The sequence below is a fragment of the Nyctereutes procyonoides genome, unplaced genomic scaffold (assembly GCF_905146905.1).
Source record: "Nyctereutes procyonoides isolate TBG_1078 unplaced genomic scaffold, NYPRO_anot_genome, whole genome shotgun sequence".
Taxonomy (NCBI): Eukaryota; Metazoa; Chordata; class Mammalia; order Carnivora; family Canidae; genus Nyctereutes; species Nyctereutes procyonoides.
The window spans coordinates 20704076-20729450 of NW_026575160.1; the positions used below are offsets into that span (position 1 = coordinate 20704076).

Here is a 25375-nt window from a genome sequence, read left to right on the forward strand (position 1 = left end):
TGACTAGTGTTAATATGGTATATTTTTTTTCATGGCCTTACTTTGAACTTGGCTTTATATTTAGTGCATTTCTTATAAGGCAGTTTATATTGTGCTTTTTAATCCAAACTGACAATCTCTCCTTTTTGATTGGGGATCTTAGGGCATTTCTATTTAAAGTGACTAATAATATGGCTAGGTTGAATTTTCTGTTTGCTTCTTACCTTTTCATTTGCTATTTTACCTTTTTCCCTTTTTTTTGCCTTCTTTTAGGTTTATTATTTCATTTTTATCTCCTTTGTTGGTTGGTTTATTAGCTATAACTGACTTTTGTTATTTTAGTGGTTGACTTAGTATTATAGTAAATATTCTTAGCTTACTACAATCTACTAGGCAAATGATATGATATGACTTCAGGTATACTCTAAGAAATATAAGAATATATTTCCATTTCTCCCTGCCATCCTTTGTGCCATCCTTGTCAAACATTTTACTTTTACATAAATACATTACATTGTTATTTTTAATTTGTTTGAATAATTATGTTTTAAAAGATGTAAATAATACGAAAAAAATCTGATCTATTTATCCTTGGAATTACCATTCCCACTGCTCTTCTTTCCTTGGTATAGATCCAGATCGACATCTAAACTTCCTTCCACCTGAAGGACTCCCTTTAACATATCTGTAGTACAGTCTGCTGAAGGTGAATTCTTTCAGCTTTCATATATCTGAAAAATGTCTTCATTTTACTTTTTTTAAAAAAATGTCTATCTGGGTTGATAGACATGCTTTCTTTCTGTACTTCAAAAATGGTGCTTCACTGTTTCATTTACTCTCTTTTTTTCCCCCCATTTACGTTGTTTCTGACCAGAAATCTGCTGTCATCCTTTTGTTCCTTTTATGGGAACTTCTTGGTTGCTTTCAATATTTTCTCTTCTTCATATTTTTGAGCAATGTGATTATGATGTGCCTTGGTGTTATTTCTTCAAGCTTCTTGAGCTTGAGTTTTTTGGAGCCTCTTTGGGTTGTATGTTTTCAGTTGTCATTAAATGTAGAAAGATTTTGGCCATTATTACTTAAATATAATTCTTACCCCACCTCCTACACTTCCCATCTACTTTTCAGGGACTCCAATTACATATATATTAGACTGCTTAAAGTTTTCCCACAACTCACTGATACTCTTCATTTTAAAAATTTCTCTTTGCTCTCTGTGTTTCATTTTGGATAGTTTCTATTGTGTGTCTTCAAGTTTAGTAGTCTTTTCACCTGCAATGTCTACTCTGCTATTAAGCCCTTCCAGTGTATCTTTCATTTTAAACATTGTAGTTTTCATCTTTATAATTTTGATTTGAATCTTTTGGACATCTTCCATGTGTTTGTTTAATTTTCTGAATATATAACATAGATATGATAATTTAATGCCCTTGTCTGGTAATTGTAATATTCGTTATCAGTTTTATTTTCAGTTGATAAATGTATCACATTATTGGTCATATTATCCTACTTCTTTGTACTTCTGATAATTTTTTATTAGATGCCAGACTGTGAATTTTATATCTTGGGTGCTGGAAGGTTTTATATTCCTAAAATATTCTTGAGCTTTGTTCTGGGATATAGTTAAGTTACTTGGAAATAACTTGATCCTTTTGGGTCTTGCTTTCAAGATATCTGAGGGAAGACTGGAACAATGTTTAGTCTAGGATTAATTTCTCCTCACTACTGAAGCAAAAACCTTCTGAGATTTCTATCAAATGCCCTGCAAATCACAAGGTTTTCCAGTCCATCTGTTAGATGTCAGAACGGGCACTGTTCCCACTCCTGTTTAAATACTAGGCACTGTTTTCTCTAATGTTTTCAGGTGTTTTCTCTCCCCAGGTTCTGGTAGTTTCCTCGGACGTATATGCTAATCAGATTTCTGCTGAACAGTCAAGAGGGATCCCCTAAAGACCTCTGGAGTTCTCCTATCCTGTAGTCTGTCCTGTGGATTCTGTTTTAGTCTTATCAGACTCCCAGCTCTGATTGCTAAACTCAGGAGATCTGCCAAACTCTACCTGTATTCTCTATCTTTGTGCCAAGGCTTAGATACACTCTCAGACTACATGGTGGCACCATCATAGGGCTCACCTCATTTGATTCCCATCCCATGGGGATTATTGTCTTCTGTTGCCTAATGTCCAATATCGTAAAAGAGATGTTTTGTGTTTTTCATGTGTTGCTTAATTATTCAAGGCAGTAGAGTATACTTGGTTCTTGCTACTTTACCTTTACCTGAAGCAAAGTCCCTCCTGGGGATCTTCTAAACATTTGAAAATAGAGGCCACACCAAGAGACCAAGGAAACCACAATCTCTGGGAGGTGATACACAGGCTTCAGTAATTATTAAAGCTCCCCAAGTGATTCCAATGGGCATGCAAGTTTAGGAAAAGAGGAGAAATATATGATGAATGTTCTTCACCATATACTCCCCTGTACCATTTGAACTTTAGACATATGTATTTATTCAAAATTAATTAGAAATTATAAAAATGTCATGAAAATAATATCCTACCAATGAACAAAAAGAACTGCTGAACTAACACCAATATTTGGTAAATTTCTTATAATGAATTGATAAAAAACTGTCAATATCATGCTGATTTTTTATATAGTAAATGTATTGGAAGTAGAATGGTATATTGGAAAAATCATGGCCTTCAAAGTCATTTATCAAATGGATGAATGTATGGATGAGCAGATGGACCACCCAAAACCATTTTCACATTTAGTTTTGTTGCTTCCTTAATATCTCTTCATCTGTAAATTGAGGAGCATAATACCAGCCTCACAGGGTCATTAATTCATCCAAAAAATATTTACTGAGTATCTATTATGAACAAGGCACTATTCTAGGAATTGTAAGTATAATAATAAGTAAAACACAAAAATCCTGGTCCAACAGGGGAGGAGGCTAGAGGGAAAAGAGAGAGATAGAGAGAGATTGAAAAAAAATGAAAAATATGATGCATATTAGATGATGATAATAGTGCTGTGAAAAAAACAAAAATATAGCAGGGACTAATGATAAGAACTGTAACTGTGAGGATTAACTATGATAAGGCATTTGAACTGGCCAAAACAGTGTCTGGCACATAGGAGGTACTTAGTAACCTATAAAAGTGTATCTAAAGCAGATAAACATATTTTATTCTCTTAGATTATATTTGTCTCCAATTTTTTCTACCCATCTGAATACCTAATTCAGAATAATGAGATCCAAACAAGAGGATTTTACTTGGTGATAGAATACTAAAGACAGCAGAGAACTTGACTACAGTGTTATTTGCAGTTTTACTATAAAATTATATCTGGGCAGCCCCAGTGGCTCAGTGGTTTAGCGCCGCCTTCAGCCCAGGGTGTGATCCTGGAGTCCCAGGATCGAGTCCCACATCGGGATCCCTGCATGGAGCCTGGTCTCCCTCTGCCTGTGTCTCTGCCTCTCTCTCTCTCTCTCTCTCTCTCTCTCTCTCTCTCTCTGTGTGTGTGTGTGTGTGTGTGTCTCTCATGAATAAATAAATAAAATCTTTAAAAATAAAATTATATCATAAAAGATAAAATATTAAGTCAAGTCCGTATCACTTGTTTAAAAGTGTAACCTATTCTTAAAAATCTCTTGAACAGACTTGTTGAATCCTCTGCGTTAGATTTGTTGAAATGAAAATAGTTTATCATTTACTAAGAAGCATCAGTAAATATATTAAATGGAGAAATTAATGGAAAGGATAATTCGGCATAACATGGATGCTAATTAATCAATTTGCCCACTGCCCTGTATTTTAACCTTTATATGCCCACATTCTGGTAACGTTGGACTCCCACAGCCTTAACATCAGATGTCACTAACACAAGGACTTAATTCACTACAGTATTAGAGAGCAACTGTCTTTGGGTAGCTCAGATTATTAGGAAAACAGTCAAGTAAGCTTAGCAACCCTTACTAAAATAAAAACTATAACATAGGGCAGCCCTGGTGGCGCAGCGGTTTAGCGCCGCCTGCAGCCTGGGGTGTGATCCTGGAGGCCCTGGGATCGAGTCCCGCGTCGGGCTCCCTGCATGGAGCCTGCTTCTCCCTCTGCCTGTGTCTCTGCCCCCCTCTCTCTCTGTGTCTCTATGAATAAATAAATTAAAATCTTTAAAAAAAAACAAAAAAACTATAACATACATTCAAGCTGATGTCCTTTTAGTCTGAGCTTGTGTCATACTGTTAAAATTTAAAATAAACTTAGGTGGTTATTTTCACATGAGAAAGGAACTTGCTTCAATTACCCTAGGAATCATTTTCATTTTGTATTATTATAAAGGAATGGTCATCAATGAGCCCATTATGGATGGTCTATTTCTGAGGTATATTCCTCTTCCCATCCTATGCACATAAACTACTCAATCCAAACATTTAAATTCAAAAACAAAATGCAGCATTTGCCTCTCTAAAAGTACCCTTATATAAAATCACTTAAACATCTTTCACATACACACCCAGATAAATCATTTCCCAAATAACATAATGAGTCACTGGCTTATGGAATATCTTGTTTTTCTATAAGAAATACATTATATCCATTTTGTCCTTGGTACATCACTGGTATCATTACTTATTCTCGTCTCTAGGAGGGAGAAAAAAAGGATTTTATCGAAGTGATTTACTTGTGTCAGGCCTGGAAGTGAACTGAAAGCAATGGCAGTTCTTATATAAAGGATGGCATAATCAAATTATTGCCTTTTAAGTGATTGAAAACAGTGGTGCAATATCAGGGCCATCTCTTTGAAGATGTTGCAAAGAGTAGACAGCCACATTGTTTACTTTGTGTCTGATCCCTGTTTCTAGCAGAAGGAAAAGTGCAAAGAATTTGTTTAGCCTAGAAGCCCTATTGCAAGGACTTCTAAAATATTGTACCCTGAAAAATAAGGGATGACTCACCTAATAGGTTAAGTGATTTAGGTATCACAAGCCATGACAGTGTCTTGTGATGCTCAATTCTCTCATATCCTAGAGCAAGAGACTGTAGCTTTTTAGTAGGCTTCTTTTGGATTTAGTAGATCAATAAAATGGGTACCGTTACTTAAGTACCATTAATGGCCTTTCTAAATATCTAACACTAAATTATTTTTCTAGGCAAAAGAGTACACTATTATCTTAGGTATCTTTAAAGGATTTCTTTTGAATTCTATGTAAATCAATTCCAAGAATAATATACATGCGAGAGACACTATCATAGCCAGAAGGTGGGCAAGATAAAGGGTAGCTGCAATAATTACGTTGATCTTGCTAAAATGTTCACACCTGTTTGAAGTGACTTTCAAACTCTAGATAAGCAAAACCAACACACTCTATCAGTATTGGAACTGACTGCCCATCATCTCTGAAACTAGTGCAAATCTCCCAGCATGCAGAATGCAAAACCTTCCTTCTTCCCTCACTTTTTCCTTTGTATCACCACTGTACTTAATATATGCCTCTTGTATTGTACTTAGATTGATCACAATCATGTGTTTGCATGACTGTCTCTACTACTATACTGTTGACCTATGAACAAGGAGAGAATACTACTTAATCTAGGCAGTGGTTCTCAAACTTTAGTGTGTGTTATGGACTGAATGTCTATGTCTCCCACAAAATTTACATATTGACATTTTAACTCCCAATGTGATGGAATTAGGTGTGGTAGACAATTAGGTCTTGAGGGCAGAACCCAAATAAATGGGATTAGCACCCTTATAAGAAGAGACAGGAGAGCTTGCTTTAGCTTTTTGCTTTTCAGCCATGTGAGGACACACTGAGAAGGTGCCCACTATGAACGAGGAAGCAGGCCCTTATCAAACATCGAATCTGCCAGCCTCCAGAACCATGAGAAATAAAGGTCAAATGGTTAAGCCACTCAGCCTGTGGCATTACTGTTATAGCAGCCCAAACAGACTAAGAAAGTGTGCATCTGAATTACCCGGAGGACTTGTCAAACACTAAGACTGTTGAGCCCCACCCTTGAGTTTCTGATTCAGTAGGTTTGAGGTATGGCCTGAGAGTGTGATTTCCTGTGTGTTTCCAGGCAATGCTGATGCTGCTGACACAGAGACCACATGTGGAGAATCACTGCCCTAGTGTCATGGTTACAAGTATGTTTGCTGGCACTTGCTTAGCTTGAATCCTAGCTCTGCCACTTGCCCACTGTTTGTGGGCAAATTACTTCACTCTGCCAGTTTCCTCATCTGTAAAATGAGAATATTAATATTCTCATTAATTAATGATTAATATGGTTTATCTCTTACGGTTATTATTAAGATTCAGTGAATTAACACATAGAGAGAGCTTATATTGGTACCTGGGATATAATAAGCATTCACCAAATGTTTCTTGATAAAATTAAATTCTTGCTGTTATTATTCAGTATCAAGATCATGGTTCCTAAAGCTAGTTACAGAATCATGACCATTTTAGATGAAACTAGGACTTCCAGTCGCTATAACTGGCTTCATTTAAACCATCCTACACTATACATATTGGGGAGAAAATTAAATATGATTTCAATTTACATTCTACCTTTCTCTCCTAAATACAGGCCTGGAAAAAAAACTGTTTAGGGAGAAAATGTCAAATCCATTAGAACCAATTCTAATTTATAAGAAAAAAATTATTTAAAGTTGTTCCTGCTCATCAATTTGTTCAAGTTTACATCATTTTCCTGAGCTTTTGTAAATAACTCCTTGTCACAATATTTTCCCAAAGATTTATGCAGATAATGTTATAAATTACTAGAAGACAATACATCAATATGTGTAGCTTCCACAAAGTACTTAATAAATGAAAAGTTTAGATAATACAATTTGAGATGTATTATAAATCATTAATTTTAATTTGAGAACTAAAATACATAATACAATCCATTTTGGAAAAGCAAAATAACTCTAATTTTTTTAAAAGCTTTTAGACTTCAGTTTATTATTTATTTCACTTAATCCTACTGGTTTTTCCTTTCAGTGGTAATATATATTTCTGGTTTTCTATTAGCACTAGCAACTTAAATAAGTAAACTGTATCACTGGGAAAAAAAAAACTGGTATGTTTAGTTTCTAAGTCTTACAGCTGTGGCAACTAGAAGAAAGCTCTCAAGCAAGGTACAGATCACTCAGCCTCTAAATAAACTTTAGTAAACTGTGAGGTAGGGAACAAACGTCCTTCACACACAGATAGAACGACATAAGCAGAAAAAAATGGAGGACAATTTACAAGTATAAGCCAATTGTGAATAACTTTGCTGCTACTCTAACTACCAGACACTTACCGGTTTAACACCACTTTGTAAAATAAATGGTTCCTCTTATAAGCTGTGGATAAATGAGTTAACATTTTTAGTACAGAAACACAGCTTGCTAGTTAAAGGAATATTATGGCAACTGTAATTCTGTTAAAAGCCATCCCTTCCTTTAGGAGAGTGTTGTCCACAGATTATTTTACTGTATTCAACTAATAGATTATATTTAAAAGCAGACTTTAATCCAGTTACCAAACAAAATTGCTTTCCTTTTATGCATGTAGGCTTTTATACTAAGTCTCTTCATTGGAGATGATTTTTAAAAATGCTTCTTTCCTAAGAAGCTGTGTGATCAGATTCCTTATCTGTAGCTGGGTTTTGATTTCTTCTATAAAATGAGGGTGTGGGGATGTCTGGGTGGCTCAGCAGCTGAGCCTCTGCCTTTGATCAGGGCGTGATCCCAGGGTCCTGGGATCAAGTCCCACACTGGGCTCCCTGCAGGGAGCCTGCTTCTCCCTCTGCCTATGTCTCTGCCTCTCTCTCTGTGTCTCTCATGAATAAATAAAATCTTAATAAAATAATAAAATAAATAAAATGAAGGTATAGTAGGCAATTGGTGGGCTGGATTATATCATGTCTAAGATTCATATGGTGCTAATGATTTATGAATCCTTAAACAAATAAAAAGGAAAAATTAAAAAATGCTATTTTAGAAAAAGTCCAGTACTAGTGGTAAAGAACCCTGGGTTCTCTGCTGCATGACTTCTACTAACTGTGTCACCTGAGCAAATCACTTGTAGCCTCTAGGCCCTCGCTGCTTCATTGGTATGATGATAGATACACTGGATGGCTCCCCAAGTCATTCCAGCCTCAAAATACATGCTTCCTAGAAAGCTTGGCATCAGTGGGTTTTTTTGGGAAAATTAACCACAAAATGTCAGGGCACATTAAGTATGCACAGTATCATTTAAAATATTTTTCTTAAAAAAATAAAATATTTTCTTATGTTTTAATCTGTACTTAAAGAACTATATACCAATAATTTAAAAAATAATTTTCATTTATACAAGATTAGAGTATCATATGTTGCTCAATAATCTGCAGAAAATTCCATTTTTAGCTCTTTGATTCCTGTCTCCTCATTCTGAGCAACTTCACATTCCTTAGGTATGTCACTCCAAGCAGAGGTGATACAGAGGTCTTCTGTCCTCCCCTACTGCAGAAGCCCTGTCCTGCTCTGTGACTCCTGTCAAAGAAAGTGGGTTGCAGGGGAACACTGTGGGTCACTGGGAGCAGGGGCAGATGCAAAGGGCACAGACTGTCATTATTAGCTTTTGCCATTTGCTATCTTTAGCACATGTATTTTCAAGTAGCTTGCCTCTCATATAGTCACTGCCTTTAATATCCAAGGAAGGTTTTTCAGTTTGGTTTGGTTTTAGCAGATGTCACTGAAATTATATTTCAGTTTTACTTCATTACAGACACTGCATAATCTACTTTGTAAGAGTCTCTGTGACACTCAAGTATCAGTGTAGTCATGAAAGATTAAGGGAATTAGCAAACTTTAGGAATCATAACTATTTCTCTATTCACTTGGGTGAGATGTAATCCACTTATTTTTTCAGCTTGTATAGTTCCCTCCTCCCAATATGTATACTTCTCTCTTTACCTAAATCTATTCTGCTGGCTTTTCTCCAAAGATAGGATATAAGAGTAATATGAGAACTTATGTTGTTAGCTAACTGGGTAACAACTATTAAGTGTGACTAAACACCTCATGAAATGTGTGACGTCAGGAGCCCTGAAGGTCAGGGTTTTCTTTTTCCAAAGCTAGCCCAAATGCTTAGAAAAAAGCCCACGCATCAGCAGGTATCCTGAGAAGGGGAAGTGAAGTTGGAGAGGAAAGATGAACTAAGTGCACAAAAGTATACTGCAGAAGCCTCGCTGCAGACCAAACCTCAAGAAAAAGATAGCTATTATGTCCAAAATTCAAAGGCAGAGGGGGATTTTTAAAGAAATGCCTCTACTATCAGATATCTGGAGAGCGTATTGAGCATGCCATTCATTCCATTCTACCATGAAGTCCATGAAAATGGTGCAAGTGCCAGGTGTCTAGAGAGGACCCATAACACAGAGAAAGGAAATCCACATAATCCTCACATTTCACTTCACCCATGAGTTTCTACCCCTCTGCCTCTAAAGTTATCACCAGAGGTTTTGACAATTCAAAAATGATTTCACTGGGAAGCTTAGTGTAGGGAGAGTCTTGGATTTTACTTCAAGGACTGAGTATAAGGAAGTATAAGGAAGCTTGAGGTACAAAGGGAGCAAATGAGTAACATTTTAGAGGCCACCTTCTTTGTATGCCTCAACAATACTCATGAGTGAAGTAAACAGGGACATAACAAGTCCAGGTAATCTTCTGGGAACTGGGGATTCCCCCTCTGTCCTTTGAACAAGGACAAGAAGAACAAAGGAAAAAGAAAGAAATCTTTTGGCCATTCCAGAAAAAAGATTAAGTCACTTAAATGGGAAAGAATATTAGATTGTCATCCGAGTGTGACAGCCACACTTTATATCAGGAGACAATAACAACATAGTTAAGATATGGCAGGAAAGAAGGAAAGAAAATGTGAGGCAAGGATTATCAATCAAGTCAAACTGACTTTTACATATAAAAGCCACAAACTGTCATAGTCATGCAAAAGGCAAGGAATAATGCCCCATGCTTCTTGAGTAGAAAATGAGCTTCAGACAACCAAAGTGAGGAGACAGATGACATAAGTTGCATCAGTGGGCATTAAATCTGTATTTACTTTAAGAACTAAGATTAAACCATAGTGATAAGAAAGAGCATGTGTGTGATGAGTTTATACTCTGACAAGGTAAATCAAACACAATTCTTGAGAGTGGGAGGAGGATGGGTTAGTGGGAGGAGGGAAGATGGTTAGAACAAGATTGTCGAGTATCTGTATTTAGTAACTGAGATTATAGGGTTATGACTTCAAATGCTTAAAATGCTTAAAAGCAAGGAAAGTGAGAGGATGAAAAAAAAAGAAGTTATTAATTAATTTCAATTCTGCTCGTAGGAGGGAACTTAAAGAAAATCAGAAAAGGGAACTAGGAGTTTTAAAAAGATATTACTGTAAAGGAAAAGAGAGTAAGAGTACAAACCTTGCTAGATACCAAAAAATGATAGTATATTTAAAAAAAGGTTGCTAATAAGATAGACTACACAGTAAGAGATTATTTACATAAAAGACTTATCCATCTACTTAAATAATAAATAAAACAATTAAATAAAACAATTGAATTCAAATTTTAAGCTGTATATTACATATATATTTTATACTTATGTGGTATATACTTGTCATGTGAAAAAAACAAGGTAGAAAATGTGTAGGGCTTCAGCTACAGTGCTAACATGACCCTACGAGCATGCCTCAACCGCCACTATAAAGACAAGAAGAATAAGGCGTTAGTAAAGATCAGATCTTGCCAGCTTTGTCAACAAGCTCAAAATGAAATTCTGAGTTTCTTCATTTTAACCCAGAAAGAGGAAGAATCATCCTATGGACGTAAAATTGCTGGGTAGGAGTTCTCCTTGCTGTCAGTATCTCCATGGCCACTTGAAGCTCTATGCCAGGAATCAGCAAACTGTTTCTAAAAAGGCCAGACAGTAAAAGTTCAAAGTTTCACATGCTTTATGGTCTCTGTGGGATACACTTCGCACTGTCACTGTAGCACATGAAAGCAGTCACTTGTAACACATGAACTGAAAAAATGTGACTGTCCTCCAATAAAATGTTACTTAGAGACAATAAAATTTAGTTTCATATTATTTTTGCATGTCACAAAGAATTATTTTTTAACCATTTAAAAATGTAAAAGACCATTTTTACATGGTGGACTCTACCAAACAGGTGGCAGACAGCAGTTTGCCAACCCCTGCTCTAAGCTATTTACCTGATTAGACGTAGGCCCCGCACACCTTACTGCCTCAGAAACTCCACAAGCAAGCAAAAAGTTGTGCGAGAACCAAACACTCCTGTTCAGCACTGTAAGTCATTATGAAAGGTCTAGAAATTATCCATACACTAGGAACCTCTTTAGCAAAGTTGCCAAAACATTTGCTGTTCCATGGCTTGATGCAGATAAAACTTCTATCAATTCCCAGAATATTAGATTCGAACGTTCCTGAAGTTTCCTTCCTCATCTAAATGAAGAGAGTGGCTTTGAGCTCTGAGCAAAAAGACCCGATTCCTACTGGGCTCCTGTCCAAATTTCAAGTGTCTGAAAGTTTTATTCGATGCCAGGGGATCTTACACTTATTTTATAGAGCCTTTCGGTACGAGTCCTGAATGAATAAGGTGAGATAAGCCTATGTATTTAATTCTCTGCCTCAGTGACATGACTGAGAAAACGAGAGGAACTCAGAAAATTATGTAGAAAGCCAACTGCACGCTTACAACAGGAGAAGAGAGGAGTGAGGAAAGCATCAAGCAGTGTGCCGGTCAGCACTGCACACGGGGAAGGCCAGCTGGGGAGGGAACAAATGAAAAGGCCTCTGGCCCAGCTTTACTTAAACGCCACCTTGGTGCAACAGAGATCAACAATCAAGGCAGGTCTTCGGGAGCAGATGCTCAGGCTGCTGGAGGCTAGGCCTAGGGAATCCCACAGCAGTGCTCTCAGCTGGCACAGAGTGGTTAGGGTGTACTGGAAGCTGTGGGTCTGTGACCATGGTAGCCCTGGAGGAGGGCTGCAGGCTGTCTGCCTGGCTGGTGGGAGGTGTGGTGCAGTTGGTTTCTAGCTGCTTAAGCAAACTGAAAAGGGAGGGGGGGGGTCACTGCACAGTGAAAACTCTCTTTCCAAGGCTTCATCCACCCACCTGCCACCACTCCCTACCCCGAGCAGAATAATTATACTTCTGCAGTGGCAAATTATAACAAATTTAAATCGCCACCCCATTCTTGGGTCTGCACCTAAAGGATTTAACAAAGATCCATGTGCTTTTATTTAAAATTAATCTCAGGGCACCTGGGTGGCTCAGTGGTTGAGCGCCTGCCTTCAGCACAGATTGTGATCCCAGGGTCCTGGGATCAAGTTCCACATCAGGCTCTTCGCAGGGAGCCTGCTTCTCCCTCTGCCTGTGTCTCTGTCTCTCAGGAATAAATAAAATCTTAATAATAATAATAATAATAATAATAAATCTCAGCTTCTAATACTAAGGAAACAGATATCCCATTCTATAGATGACCTAGGGGAAAGTAACTGAACATTAACAAAACATTCAGCAATTTGTTTTTTGTTGTTGTTTTTTTTTTAAGATTCTATTTATTTATTCATGAGAGAGAGACAGAGAGAGACAGGCAGAGGGGGAAGCAGGCTCCATGCAGGGAGCCTGATATGGGACTGGATCCCTGGTCTCCAGGATCACGCCCTGGACAGAAGGCAGCACTAAACCACTGAGCCACCTGGGCTGCCCAACATTCAGCAATTTGAAAAAAGAAAACTAATTTTAAAAAGCAGAACAAGTGCTCTCTTTTGAAACTGAGTTGCTTTAAGAAACAAGGAGAGATATTTTAAGTCTCTAATTTATATTTTCAAATTTTCAGCAAGGTTTAATGCCATATATTAACAAATTAGGCACTAAGGGGCATGAAAAGGAAGCCATCTGGATGGGAATGTATACTCAGAAATGGCAAAGTAATAATCATCACATCCTAAAAGAACGCAGTACCCAGAACACTGGATGCCACAGGAAACAAAATACACAAGTCAAAAGTCTTATATAAGAAATTCTCCCAACACCAGAGTAAAAAGGTAAGGAGATGAAAACTATTAAACAGAGGAGAGAAAAGGGGGAATAGATTTGGGAGATGTAATGCAAGATATGCCAGGAGTATTAGGTCTGACTAGAGCAGACCGCTTAGAAACAAAAAGAGAAAGCGATAAAAAAGAACAGGAAGATCTGCTTGAGCTGAAAAACAACTTGAGTTTTCAATTTAAAGTGTTTAATCATAGAGCATATCTTCATTTTTACAAATCTACAACTGGACAAATATTGCCACAACTTCTCAATTTCAAAGAAAATTTTCTGAAAGGATTTTATCCAGACAGAAAAAAAGGTAAGTTTCCCACAGAGGGAAGGCAGTGGCACCAGCTTTTATTCCACAGTATTTAAAAGACAGGTGGCAAAGGGCAGTTGTGGGAGTTCCAAGGAAAAACACAGTGACCATAATGGCAGCAGATCCTCTCAGATAAGCAACAACTCATAAAGGAAACGAGCCATATATCCTTCCCCAGCCAATTACTTAACATTTACCAACAACTGAGGGTAAGGTCAGAACACAATTGCAAGCATTGGAGAAAATATAGAAATGAGCAGTAAACAATGAAATCAGTAGAATTCAATTTAAATGGTCGTAGTTGATGCACTGTGCTCCTTATAAAAATTTTTTGGGGGATCCCTGGGTGGCGCAGCGGTTTGGCGCCTGCCTTTGGTCCAGGGCGCGATTCTGGAGACCCCGGATCGAATCCCACGTCGGGCTCCCGGTGCATGGAGCCTGCTTCTCCCTCTGCCTGTGTCTCTGCCTCTCTCTCTCTCTCTCTCTCTGTGTGTGTGTGACTATCATAAAATAAAAATAAATAAATGTGGTAAATTAAAAAAAAATAAAATAAAAATAAAAATAAAAATTTTTTGGAAAAAGATAAAGATGATACAAAAATCTAGATTTAAAATCCCAGATTATCTAAACCAAAATTATGGGTTGAAGGAGGGGGAGTAAAAAGAAGTGTCATATACTAAATATCCCCCACTTTACAAGGAAAGAAAATGCATAGTTTCTGACAATAAGAGAAATATCAGTTTTATAATTATGTCTTTTAGAATTTGAAAGCATAATTATTTTTTTAAAAATACAACTGACATTAGAGAAAGGACTTTAGCTTCAGACAAACTAAAGTGAGTGTGAGGCTGAGCTGTCACAAATTGTGTGAGTAAAATATCAGTCCCCCTAAACTCTGCTATCTCATCTACCAAACAGGGATGATAATGGCTCTTTAGTATAGGATTATTTTGACAAGTGACTAAAATCAAGTGTGTAAAGCATATAGCCCACTTCCTGACAAAAACTTAATATAACAAAAGACAAGAAGAGAAAAAAAATGTAAAGAGCTGAATTAAACAGAGAGCAGAAATGGCAAATATACCAGTTATTATAATATTGGAAGCTGGATTATATTTTTCTATGAAAACACAAAGACTTTCAGACAAAAGTTTTAAAAATACAGGTATTCTGTATGTTATTAAAAAAAAGACACATTATTATTTACTCAACAAAAATGTAAGAGTTTATGCACAAGCTGCTATTCTAGAACTTAGGGATATAGTAGGAATCAAAAGCCAAAACCTCAGGATGCCTGGGTGACTCAGTGAACTAAGCATCTGCCTTTGGCTCAGGTCATGATCCCATAGGGTCCTGGGATCGAGTCCTGCACTGGGCTCCCTGCTCAGCAGGGAGTCTGCTTCTCCCTCTGCCCCTCTCCCTGCTTATGCACTGACTCACTCTCTCTCTCTCTCTCAAATAAATAAATAAAATCTTAAAAAAAAAGAAGATAAAGCCTCAGATCCATTCAGATTTGGGGGCAGCACAATCCAGGCAGAGGGTAAAAGTATATAAAGGTCCTACAGTGAACATGGGCCTGGGTATGCTGAGAGAAAAGTGAGCAAGAGAAAGAAAGGTACATGAGTTCAGAGACAGAACCTAGAAGTTGGGGGTCAGATTCCATATGACCTTTCAAGCCACGTCTGAACTGGGATTTTACTATCATTGAGAAGGTGAGTCATTCATTACAGAGCTCTGAGCAAGACTGATGTGGTTCAACTTCCTTTCCTTGACAAGATCATTCTGACTGGTGTACTAGAAATGGACTTGAGGGCAGTAAGAGCAGAGGTAGAAAAATCCATCAGAAAATTAATCTAACAATCTAGGAATGAGATGACAGTATCGCAGATAAGGGTGGTAGCAGTGCAGAGGATAAGAAGTACCAGTTGGATTCCTATGAACAGATTGAAGGATTAGCTGACTGTTTGGATGTAGGAAGTGAAAGAAAAAGAAGAGCCAAGGTTGACTGCCAGCCTTCTGGCCAGAGCGACAGGAAGGATGCAGGTGTCAACGGCAGAGATGCTAAGAGTAAGGGAAGAGCAGGTCAGGAAGAGGATAACTGGGCATCCCTATTTCAGATATGTGAATTTCAAGGTGTGCAAGGCGTAGAAGGAAAAGTAAATGAAGTAGCTGGTCAGATCTTTGACTCTGAGAGATCAGAAGCAAGTATGTAAATTTGATAGTGATCAGCACTGTCATGTCATGAAACTGGGCCAAATTATCCAGGAAGTAGGTACAGACAGAAAAAAGAAGTCCCAGGATGAAGGCCCAGAACACATGACTGTCTAAAGATGGAGGACAAGAGGAAGAATGAACTGGGATCGGGGAGGAAAGAACAGCCAATGGAGTAGCATAAACACTGGAAGAGTGAGAGGACTTGGAAGCCAGGAGGAAAGGAGAAAATGAACAACAGTGTCAAACCTGACTGACGAGCCAGGGAGGATAAGGGCTGCGACTGACCATTGGATTTTGCAATGAGGAGGTCATCAGTGACCTTGACATGGGTAACATAATGGTGAAGGGGGTGAAATTCTGAAAGGCACAGTAGGAAAGAAAAAGGGAAGAGAATACACACAACTCTTAAGGAGATTAACTATGAGAAGGAGCAGAAAACTGGGAGAGTCAGTAATTGAAGATACAGTGGGATCCACAGAAGGTTGTTTTTTCCTTAATGAAAGAAATGTCAGGATATTTGTTTGATGATGCAACAGAGAGGGGGGTATATTGCTATAGTGACAAAGATTTTTAAAAATTAATAGGCAAATAAAAGAAAGCAAAAATCTGAAAGGCATAACAATACAAGACTAGGCAAAGTAGAATTCAAGACAAAAAGCATTAAATGGGATAGAAGCTAATTATATATTTCCTGATAAACTATGGAACTTAAGTAGTTAAATAAGTCTTCTCCATAAGAGTACTGCATCCAGATGAATTTATGGGCAAGACTGTAAAATCACTTCCTTGCTATTTAAAATGATCCAGGCAATAAAAAGAAGGAACATATTTCAACATTGAACAAACTAGCAGAAACCTGATACCAAAAATTGACAGAAAGGGAAAGAAGAAACAAAGTCAAATCTGTTACCAAGATTGATAAAAATATAGGGGAATTAAATCCAGCAATCTATTATAAGAAACCCAGATAAAATCCAGACAGGATTTATTCCAGGAATAAATGCACAGTTCAACATAGACGCTATAATTAATATTATTTAAAAGTAGGCAAATAACTAAAATTCTCTCAGATGTTAAAGGAGCATTAAATATAATTCAACTAACAGGGTAACAAAAAATTCTTTAGGCATAGAAGGGTATTGCCTCAATATGATAAAGAATATCCTCCTGAAACCCACAGCCAATGAAAATCCTATATAATGACTAAACAGAGGCGTTGTTAAACAAGTCAAGAACAAGAGAAAAATGCCAACTATCATCATTACTTCTCAATAGGGTCCTGAAAATTTTAGTAGTGTAATAAAACAAGGAAAAGACATTTTTAAAAGCATAGCTATTAGAAAGAAAAAGATAAAATTATCATTTTTGCAAATTACATAGCAATCTAACTGGAAAACCCAAGAGACTAAAAGGAAAATTATTAAAACTACCTTTTTTGAAGTTCAGTAAAATGGCAGGATGCCAAAGACATATAGGAATCAATAGCTTTTTACAGACTATAATAGGTAGATTTCTAATTTAAAATTCTACTTTCAGAAGGAAGCTCTCTCCTCCCAAAAAAACTCTTGTATACTACCATCCAGTAGAAATGTAGGGTGAGCAATTTATGTAATTTTAAATAGTCCAGGTGTCACATTTTAAAAAAATAGGTAAAACTAACTTTAATATATTTTATTTAACCCAACATATGTTCAAAATATTATTTTAACATCTAACAGTATTCTAAAGCTATTCTTGAGATATTGTCATTCTTTTTTCAAGGAGCCTTCAAAATCATGGGGTTTGTTTTTTGTACTTAACAGCACATCTCAATGTGAAAAAGTCACATTTCAAGTCCTTAACTAGCCATCTGTGGCCAATGCCTACTGATTAAATTGGAGTGTAGCTCCAGTAGACTTAGCTATGAGCCTAAGAAAATATGGGCAGGGCTTATAAACCTGAAAATATCAAAACTTCTTAAGGGGCAGCTGGGTGGCTCAGTGGTTGAGTGTCTGCCTTTGGTTCAGGTCGTGATCCCGGGGTCCTAGGATCGAGTCCCACATCAGGCTCCCCCTGGAGAGCCTGCTTCTCCCTCTGCCTAAAGTGATAGAAATCTGTAGTTGAATATTTACATATTCATAGAATTTTGGAGCATGAAACATCTTAAGATAGAAATCATAAGGTAAGAGAAAAACAGATTTAATGATAAAATATTCTATTTAACAAAAACACACATAAAAAAACTAATTTCAAATTGGTAAATGGTTCCAATACATACAAACAATAAAAAATACTAACAATACATAAGTAGCTTATATAGATCAATAAAAGAAAAGATGAACAAACTCAAAAGAGAAAAAAAAAGAGATAATGACTTAAACAGGTCAATTTACAAAAGAAAGTACAAATTTTCACCTATCAAATTGGCAAAGATGAAAAGATGGTGATTATGTTGGACAGGGAAGGGTACATGACATGGATAATCATTCTTGAAAAAAACCTGGCAGTTTGTATAAAAAGCCTTAAAAACATGTATATATTTCCCTTTTATTTATTTTTTTTAAGATTTTATTTATTTATTCATGAGAGACCCAAAGAGGGGGTGGGGGGGCACAGACACAGGCAGAGGGAGAAGCAGGTTCCATGCAGGGAGCTTGACATGGGACTCAATCCTAGGTCTCCAGGATCACACCCTGGGCTGAAGGCAGCACTAAACCACTGAGCCACCCAGGCTGCCCATATCTTTCCCTTTTATATGAGATTCCTAAACTAGTCAAATTCATGGAAACAGAAAGCAGAATAGACATTACCAGGGGCTGGAGGAGGAGGAATGGGGAGTTACTGTTGAATGAATACAGATTTTCTATTTAAGATGATAGAAACATTCTAGAAATGGAACATGGTGATGGCTGCACAGAATATGCATGAATATGAATATAGCACCGTGAATATAACTTAATGCCACAGAATTTTCGGTTTACTTAAAAATAATTAAAATGGTAAACTTTATGTTACATATGTTACCATGATTTTTAAAAATTCCATTGCATGACTATTAACATTTATTAAACCATTTTCCTATTACTGAATATTTAGGTCCTTCCCAAATTTTTAACAATAAAAGAAAAATATATCCCTAGACCCAGTATTTTTATTTGCTAGCATTTATCCTATGGCAATAATAAACAATATGGATAAAGATATATATTTTCCTCCTACTATTGTGTATAATAATAAAAAGTAGGAAACATAAATAACTAATTTATGGGATTGGTCAAATTAATGATCATACACAGGGGAAAATTAGGCAGCCATTAAAAAGTATACTACAGACATATGTCTACTGACATTTAGGGGAAATGATTAAAAATAGTATGTGCGTAAACTTTAAAGGAAGTAAATGTACATGCACAGGAAACACCTAGAGGAATATACAAGTTTTTGCGAGTGGTTATCTCTAAATGAATGGGATTTGTTACTTATTTATGCTCTTTTTCTTACTTGTTAGTATTTTTTCTGCAATGAGGATGAACTTGCTTTGGAAAAAAAAAACTAACAAAAGAAGCTTAATTTTGAAGAAATCATAAAAAAAAACCTAGTTATTTTTCCTTTCTCAAAAGTAACAATATGCTTTTACTTACTGTACAAAGTGCCCCTGTGCCCCCCCACAAAAAAATAACCCTACCAACTGACAGTCTGTTTATTATTTATTATCTGACAGACCAGTAGATAATTCTTTCCCTGAACTAAATAACTAAATTCAGTTATATTAAGAAATCCTTTTGGGCTTTGGGTTTGCTTCTAAGCTGTCCATTATAGGCATAAGTGCAAAGTATAATGAAAGTGCTTTGTACTTTTGTACTGAGATGGGTTTCCTTCTACAAATGAAGGAAATGTCGCTAAAGAGTAAGGCTACATACACATGGAGCAGGAGAGACATTCAAGTGTCTGAATGGAACCTACTAAAATGAGCGCAGGAAAACTGTAATGCCTTATACAGTATCCCAAAAGCTTGTGCAATTGTCAAAGAAATAATACAATGAGTTTGGACGTGTAAGGGTAACAGATCCAGTCCCAAAGGCATTTTTGTTTGGGTGTCCCACATAGAAGTTGTAAATCTGGAACAGGAAACTTGAAATCATTAAGGCCACATATTTATAACATCATATTCAATTAGGTTAGAAAAGTGCAATTTCTGTCATCATGTCATAAAAAGATGTGTTTTTGTCTCAGATCTCTTATAAGGAAAAGTCCCTTATATTGTTACAGATAGGGCTGTTTTCAATCAGTTACAAGGAGCAATTCAATTACTAGATGGTTTAGTGCAGTAACTGACTCCAGACTAATTTAATTTCTTTAGGTCTCTAAAGATCAATTGATCTGATTTGACCCATCCCCAAAGGCTGTTTAGGGAAAATTCAGACTTAAATACCTGGAAATGAAATCCAAAACCTTGGCCAATTTCACACTAGTTAGGTCATCCTGCAAACTTTCAGCTGGTCACAGAAGATGCTCTCTTTGCCCTCAGACCATTGAAAGCTACTCAGCTTCATGCACATGTGAGGGCTCCCCACATCAGGATGCTTATTCAATAAGTGAAAAATGTGCCTGCATGCATTATCAAATCTGCTGTTCTAAAGGGCAGTTAGTCTGAGGACTTGTACCTCGTGAGCACACATGCAAATAAGGGGCTATTTTTACTCTAGGAGTAGTTTATTAAGACTATTAGAAGTACACTTACATGGGGCAAAAAATTATAATTATTTCACATTTTTAGACTTATAAGGTGTTTTATAAATGTCCTCTTTTTTGCTTCTCCTAATAAACCTTTGAAGGAGCAAGGTTATTTTTCCCATCTTCTAGATGTGGGAACAGAGGCTAGGAGACTTTTCCAGGATCACTCAGTCAGTGGAAGGCAAAGCTAGGACTCTACCTCATGAGTTTGTCTCCCAGGATATCATGCTCACCCTCTGATCTGAGACCGAAGATAGAGTGCCCAGTACAGAAACACACCACCACTGCCCCCACTGAGCCACTGTCCTCATTCTTACCTGCTACCTGACTGAAACAGAGTTCACTTATCATCCCACCTGTTTATATCCGCTCAGAATCATTGCTCCTGCCACTCCAGAAATAAGAGATGAAAAAGGTCATGCCTGAATGAGAGCAGCCTTTGTAACTGGACTTATTTGTCACCCACACTGCTGGCACTACAGTCTCACTGCCTTGGGTCTCAAGGCCTATCTGCATGCCTCTATCCCGCCTCACTGCAGAGCTAGCCACTTGGTGTCCCTCTGCAGTTTGCAGTGGACTTTCAATCACAAGCTCTAAGTTTCCTTCCCTCTCAGCAGCCTCGACCACTTATCAAGCTCTCCAACTACTTAATTTCTCTCTTCTACTCAAATCCCACAGCACTCGCTCCACTTTCAGCCTCTCCTGCTGGCTTTGTCTGCCTCCCCACTGAGCTGCTTTATCTTTTCCTCCAAATCAAAACCACCCTGCCATGCTCTGCTACTTAGGAGGCCTGAGGGAAGAATCAGAGAGATGTTGCTAAAATATGGAATGCCCCCTTCATCTGCATTTCCAGGACAATTTGGAGAGAAGTGTTGAGGTCAGGAGATGTGACCACGTGTTAGGTAACAAAGAGTGTGACAGAAATGTAGAGCAGTTGGTAAGGAGGAAATCACACAAAGATTTGGACGTAAAATACACCAGAGAGCTGGCAGCTAGAGTACACCCACCTGTCAAATAAAGACTTTAGACCACATAAAAGGGTAAGTACAGAAGATGAATAAAGCCTAAAGATCTAATGTACAACATGGTGACTAGAGTTGGTAACACTATACTGTATCATTGAAATCTGCAAAGAGAGTAGAACTTAAATGTTCTCACACAAAAAAGAAGTACAGAAAGTTACATGGTACTTTTACGTAAGGGATACAAATAATTGGTTAGGTTGAAAAATCTTCTCCCTAAAAAAACTCATTTTTTTTACATTCCTATGGGCAAGCTATGGATCTCAACATAGTCATCACTCATCATATAGATGGTCTCACAGCGTGTAAACCATTATAATTAAGCAAAAAAGTGAAGTTGTAAGCACATGATTGCCACTTGTTTTCTTAAAGGTCCTGAGACCTGATGTTTCTCCTGTGAAATATAAGCAGTCTACACAGTATGTCAAATATGTGCCTCGAATTAAATTACATCTCCTGACTTCAAAATTCCAAACTACTCAAATTCTTCATGCTAGCAAGTATGTCCACTCCAGAAGGCAAAGGCTATCAAGATTTCATTTCTCTGCAAATTGCCACTTGAGACATGAAGCTTACTATTATCAAAAGGATTGAGACTTTGATAACGAAGAAACTCTATTTTTTTTTTACAGTTGAGTCAATGTCCTGACCAAAGAAACCACTTCCTGGGAGACAGCACAGAACAGATGCAGGTGCAGCAGCTGTCAGAGCCTAAGCAGCTGCAGGTCTACAAGGCTTCTCCTGGAAGGGAAGGTGGGGTAGGGGATCGGAGACTATCTACAGGAAGGTTATGGTGCTCTGGTGTTGAAAGGAGTAGTTCTTACAAACTCCCTCTTCTCTTTATCTTATCTGGACAAAAAGGTAAACAGAAAATTCTCATTACCTCTCAATGTCAGTGAGCCTGGAGGAGTCCCGGAATCCTTTGGCGAAAGGGTTGCTATCTATTTTCAGCTTGGTTATCTGGAAAGGAATGAATGGGTAACAGAATGATATCATTTCTGAGGTCAAGGAAGTAAAATCTGAAATAGAGAGCTTGTTTTCCATGCCACCCCAAGAATACTTAAGGTCTCTCTGGATCATGAGAAGGGTGGAAAGTGATAGAGAAGTTCACGGGAGGGATGCATCACAGCTTCACAGCCCAGTAGAACCCTTGGTCATGGAGGCCCTCATAGAGGAGGGATTTGAGAACCGGCTGGTCCTAGAGAAGAGCCTGAAGGTCAAGGGCAGAGGAGCCTTTCTCGATATGGCTACACTGTGAAGAGAGCAGTGAAAGGCTACAGCTTGCCTGGGGAATAGGAGAGGTGTCTAGAAGGGGGGCATTGGTGGGTAATGAATGGGGAATAAAAACAAAAATGTTGCCTCCTGCTGACTTAGCAGCATTATTTGTGAATCCTATGGGCACACATCATATAACATAATGGAGAAAAAGATAAAATGGACAATAATAGCTTCATATTCAATACTGGATTGAAATACATGACATAGATACATGTTATAAAGCTTTCAGAGTATAAATTTATCCCTGCTCCCCTTTCCATCTGACTAAATTAGAATCAATCAGTCTTTTGTTATCCTTCATACAATGCTATTCATAGACTCTGTGCTTATAGTGGAAAAAATACTCCCTAATAAGAATCATAGTCTGAAGTGTTAAGTTAGTATATGCTAATTTCACAGTATTAATATCTAAATGTGCATAATTTTCACAGTATTAATATTACTGGAAAAAGATCCATGAAATCATATGCACTGCACCTCCAAAGAAACAGACATCAGGTTACAAAGCCACAAAATAAACACTGATTAAAAGATACTCAACTTGTAAAATTCCTGAAAAGGAAGCCAGAAGTATCAAGACACAGCTAGTCAGTATCTGAATTAGAACAATAGACACCTTTAAAGAGAGTCCTAAAAAAATAAAAAATAAAAAAAAATAAAGAGAGTCCTAGCTCACTGGTACCAGAACAAGAACCCACATTATCTTTAGAGAGAGATGCACAAAATAGTCTCAACCTGGAGAAAAAATAACAGGTTGAGGCATGTCCTCCTCATAAGCTCTAAACACAACCAAAATAGTCTGAAATACTCTTTCACCAAAATGCAACTTCTTCTCTGATCAGAGTGTATCTGCTATTCATTTTCAATCATTAACACCTAAAGAACTGCCTTTTTCATTACAAAAGAAAGGCATTATTTCCCTTTTTTGAATTTCCTAAATATGAGCTAACCAATATACAAACTGCAAAGAAGCTATCACTTAAAATAGATCTTCCCAGATCTCTGTCCTAACAGAGATTCCCCTTCTCTGTCATGAACACTAGCAAGTTAGAAGATCGATTATTTGATAGTATTAATTTATAAGAGTATATGACAGTGTCTCACAAATGCTCACTGCAAACCTTTTCACTCTAGTGCAGCAAAAAAAAAAAAAAAGACTGATTTCCTTTTCAGCTTATGGACATGGTAAACAAGGAAGGAAGGAAGAAAACTGTTCTTAGTGAAAAACAACAGCTAATTTATGTTTGCATATAAAGAAATATGCAGGAACCTCTGAGGTTGCCTCTAACATGTAGCCATCCAGTTTGTAGAGAACCGTCTCTAGCACACTGCCACCACTTTTATAGCCATCGGTTTCTAAAGGGTGAAGTCTGTTTCAGTCATCTTTCAAACTAGGATTGAGTTCTGAAGATCCATTTTCCAGATGCAGGAGAAAATGTTTATTTGTTTCAAATAAACTGTAAACCTCTTCTAACACGCAATTAGCATGTTCTAAGATTATAAAACACCAACAAGAATTTTAAATCCTCAGACAGGAGCTGTGTCTCTTTCTATTGAATAATTATAAGTTAATATGCCTTATATTTCATGATATAAATATTACAATGTGCTTTATAGTTCATGAAAATGCTTTCAAAGTAATTCATCAACAAATATTTAATGAGGATTGATTACTTATCATGCATATGCTAAGTGTTGGGTGTGCAAAGATAAAGAACACATGGTCTCTGCCCTATTGGAGCTTAAAATTGCAAGGCACAAGCAGAGGGATACATAGCTTACTAGGACTGAAAGTGATTTACATGCCACTAAAGAGGGTGGCACCACATCCAATGCAGTGTTAGTGATGGAAAGGGTGAACCAAATCCAGATGAAAATTTCAAAGTAAAACTGGGAGGGAGAACAATAAAGCTAAGTCTTCTTTCAAGCTCAATTGAGCTTTTCAAGCTCAATTCCTATAAGCTAATTAATATAATTTAAAAGTGAATAGATAAAATTTTATGGAGACAGTGGCCGATATCTGATAGAAAAAGTAATTTTAAAAGGAGTCTTTTATAACGATTCCTCTAAAATGTAACCATATCAAGCTTTGAGTCTTTACAAACTAAAAGAATAGAAAATATTATCTGTCTGTTGTAATGATTAAAGGACTTTTGATCTGCTTTGTCCCTGTAAAGGATTTTGAAAATTATATTTGCTTTTCTGCATTATTTCCAAAAAGTAAAGACTAATGGTTCAGAATGTCATGATTGTCACAGAGAATAAATAGTCTCAATATGTGTGTGTTTGTTCAAGCAGTATGTCACCATATCTACTATTACTGCCGTAACTCTGAAGAAGTGAATTACATTCAATGAGTTTTCAGATTTCTTTGGAATTTTCTTTCACTATCAGAATTTTCTATTTCCGGTATCTTTTTAGACTTTCTTTCATAATATCCAGCAGATCACTGGTAACTTTTTTTTCTTTTTCTTCACATTTCAATATAATTTCAAACTATAGGAAAGTTTTGAGAATAGAATGAGGTACTCTCATACACCTAGATTTACCAACTAGTTACAGCAATGATTTGACTTTAGTGTGCTAATTAGAAATGGAGCTTAAGACAGTAACCAGCTATTTGCTTTCTCTATAGACCATTTTGTCTAATTCCAGGGAAAATAATTGTTCTTGGAATTTAAAGGGGGGGAAATAAAGCTGAATAAATGTCTAATTACTAAAATTGTATGGGGGCCCTGGATTAACAGTACAA

At 37.0% G+C, this 25375-nt stretch overlaps 1 protein-coding gene across 1 annotated transcript in view; it reads right to left on the reverse strand.

Annotated features, from left to right (window-relative positions):
• The window catches only part of TBX20 (T-box transcription factor 20), a 50210-nt gene that overhangs the window by 7206 nt on the left and 17629 nt on the right, over window positions 1-25375 (reverse strand). Inside the window, exon 6 of the mRNA XM_055314764.1 lies at window positions 22229-22305. Coding sequence (XP_055170739.1) covers window positions 22229-22305 — 77 coding nt within the window. The remainder of the gene's footprint in view (window positions 1-22228; window positions 22306-25375) is intronic.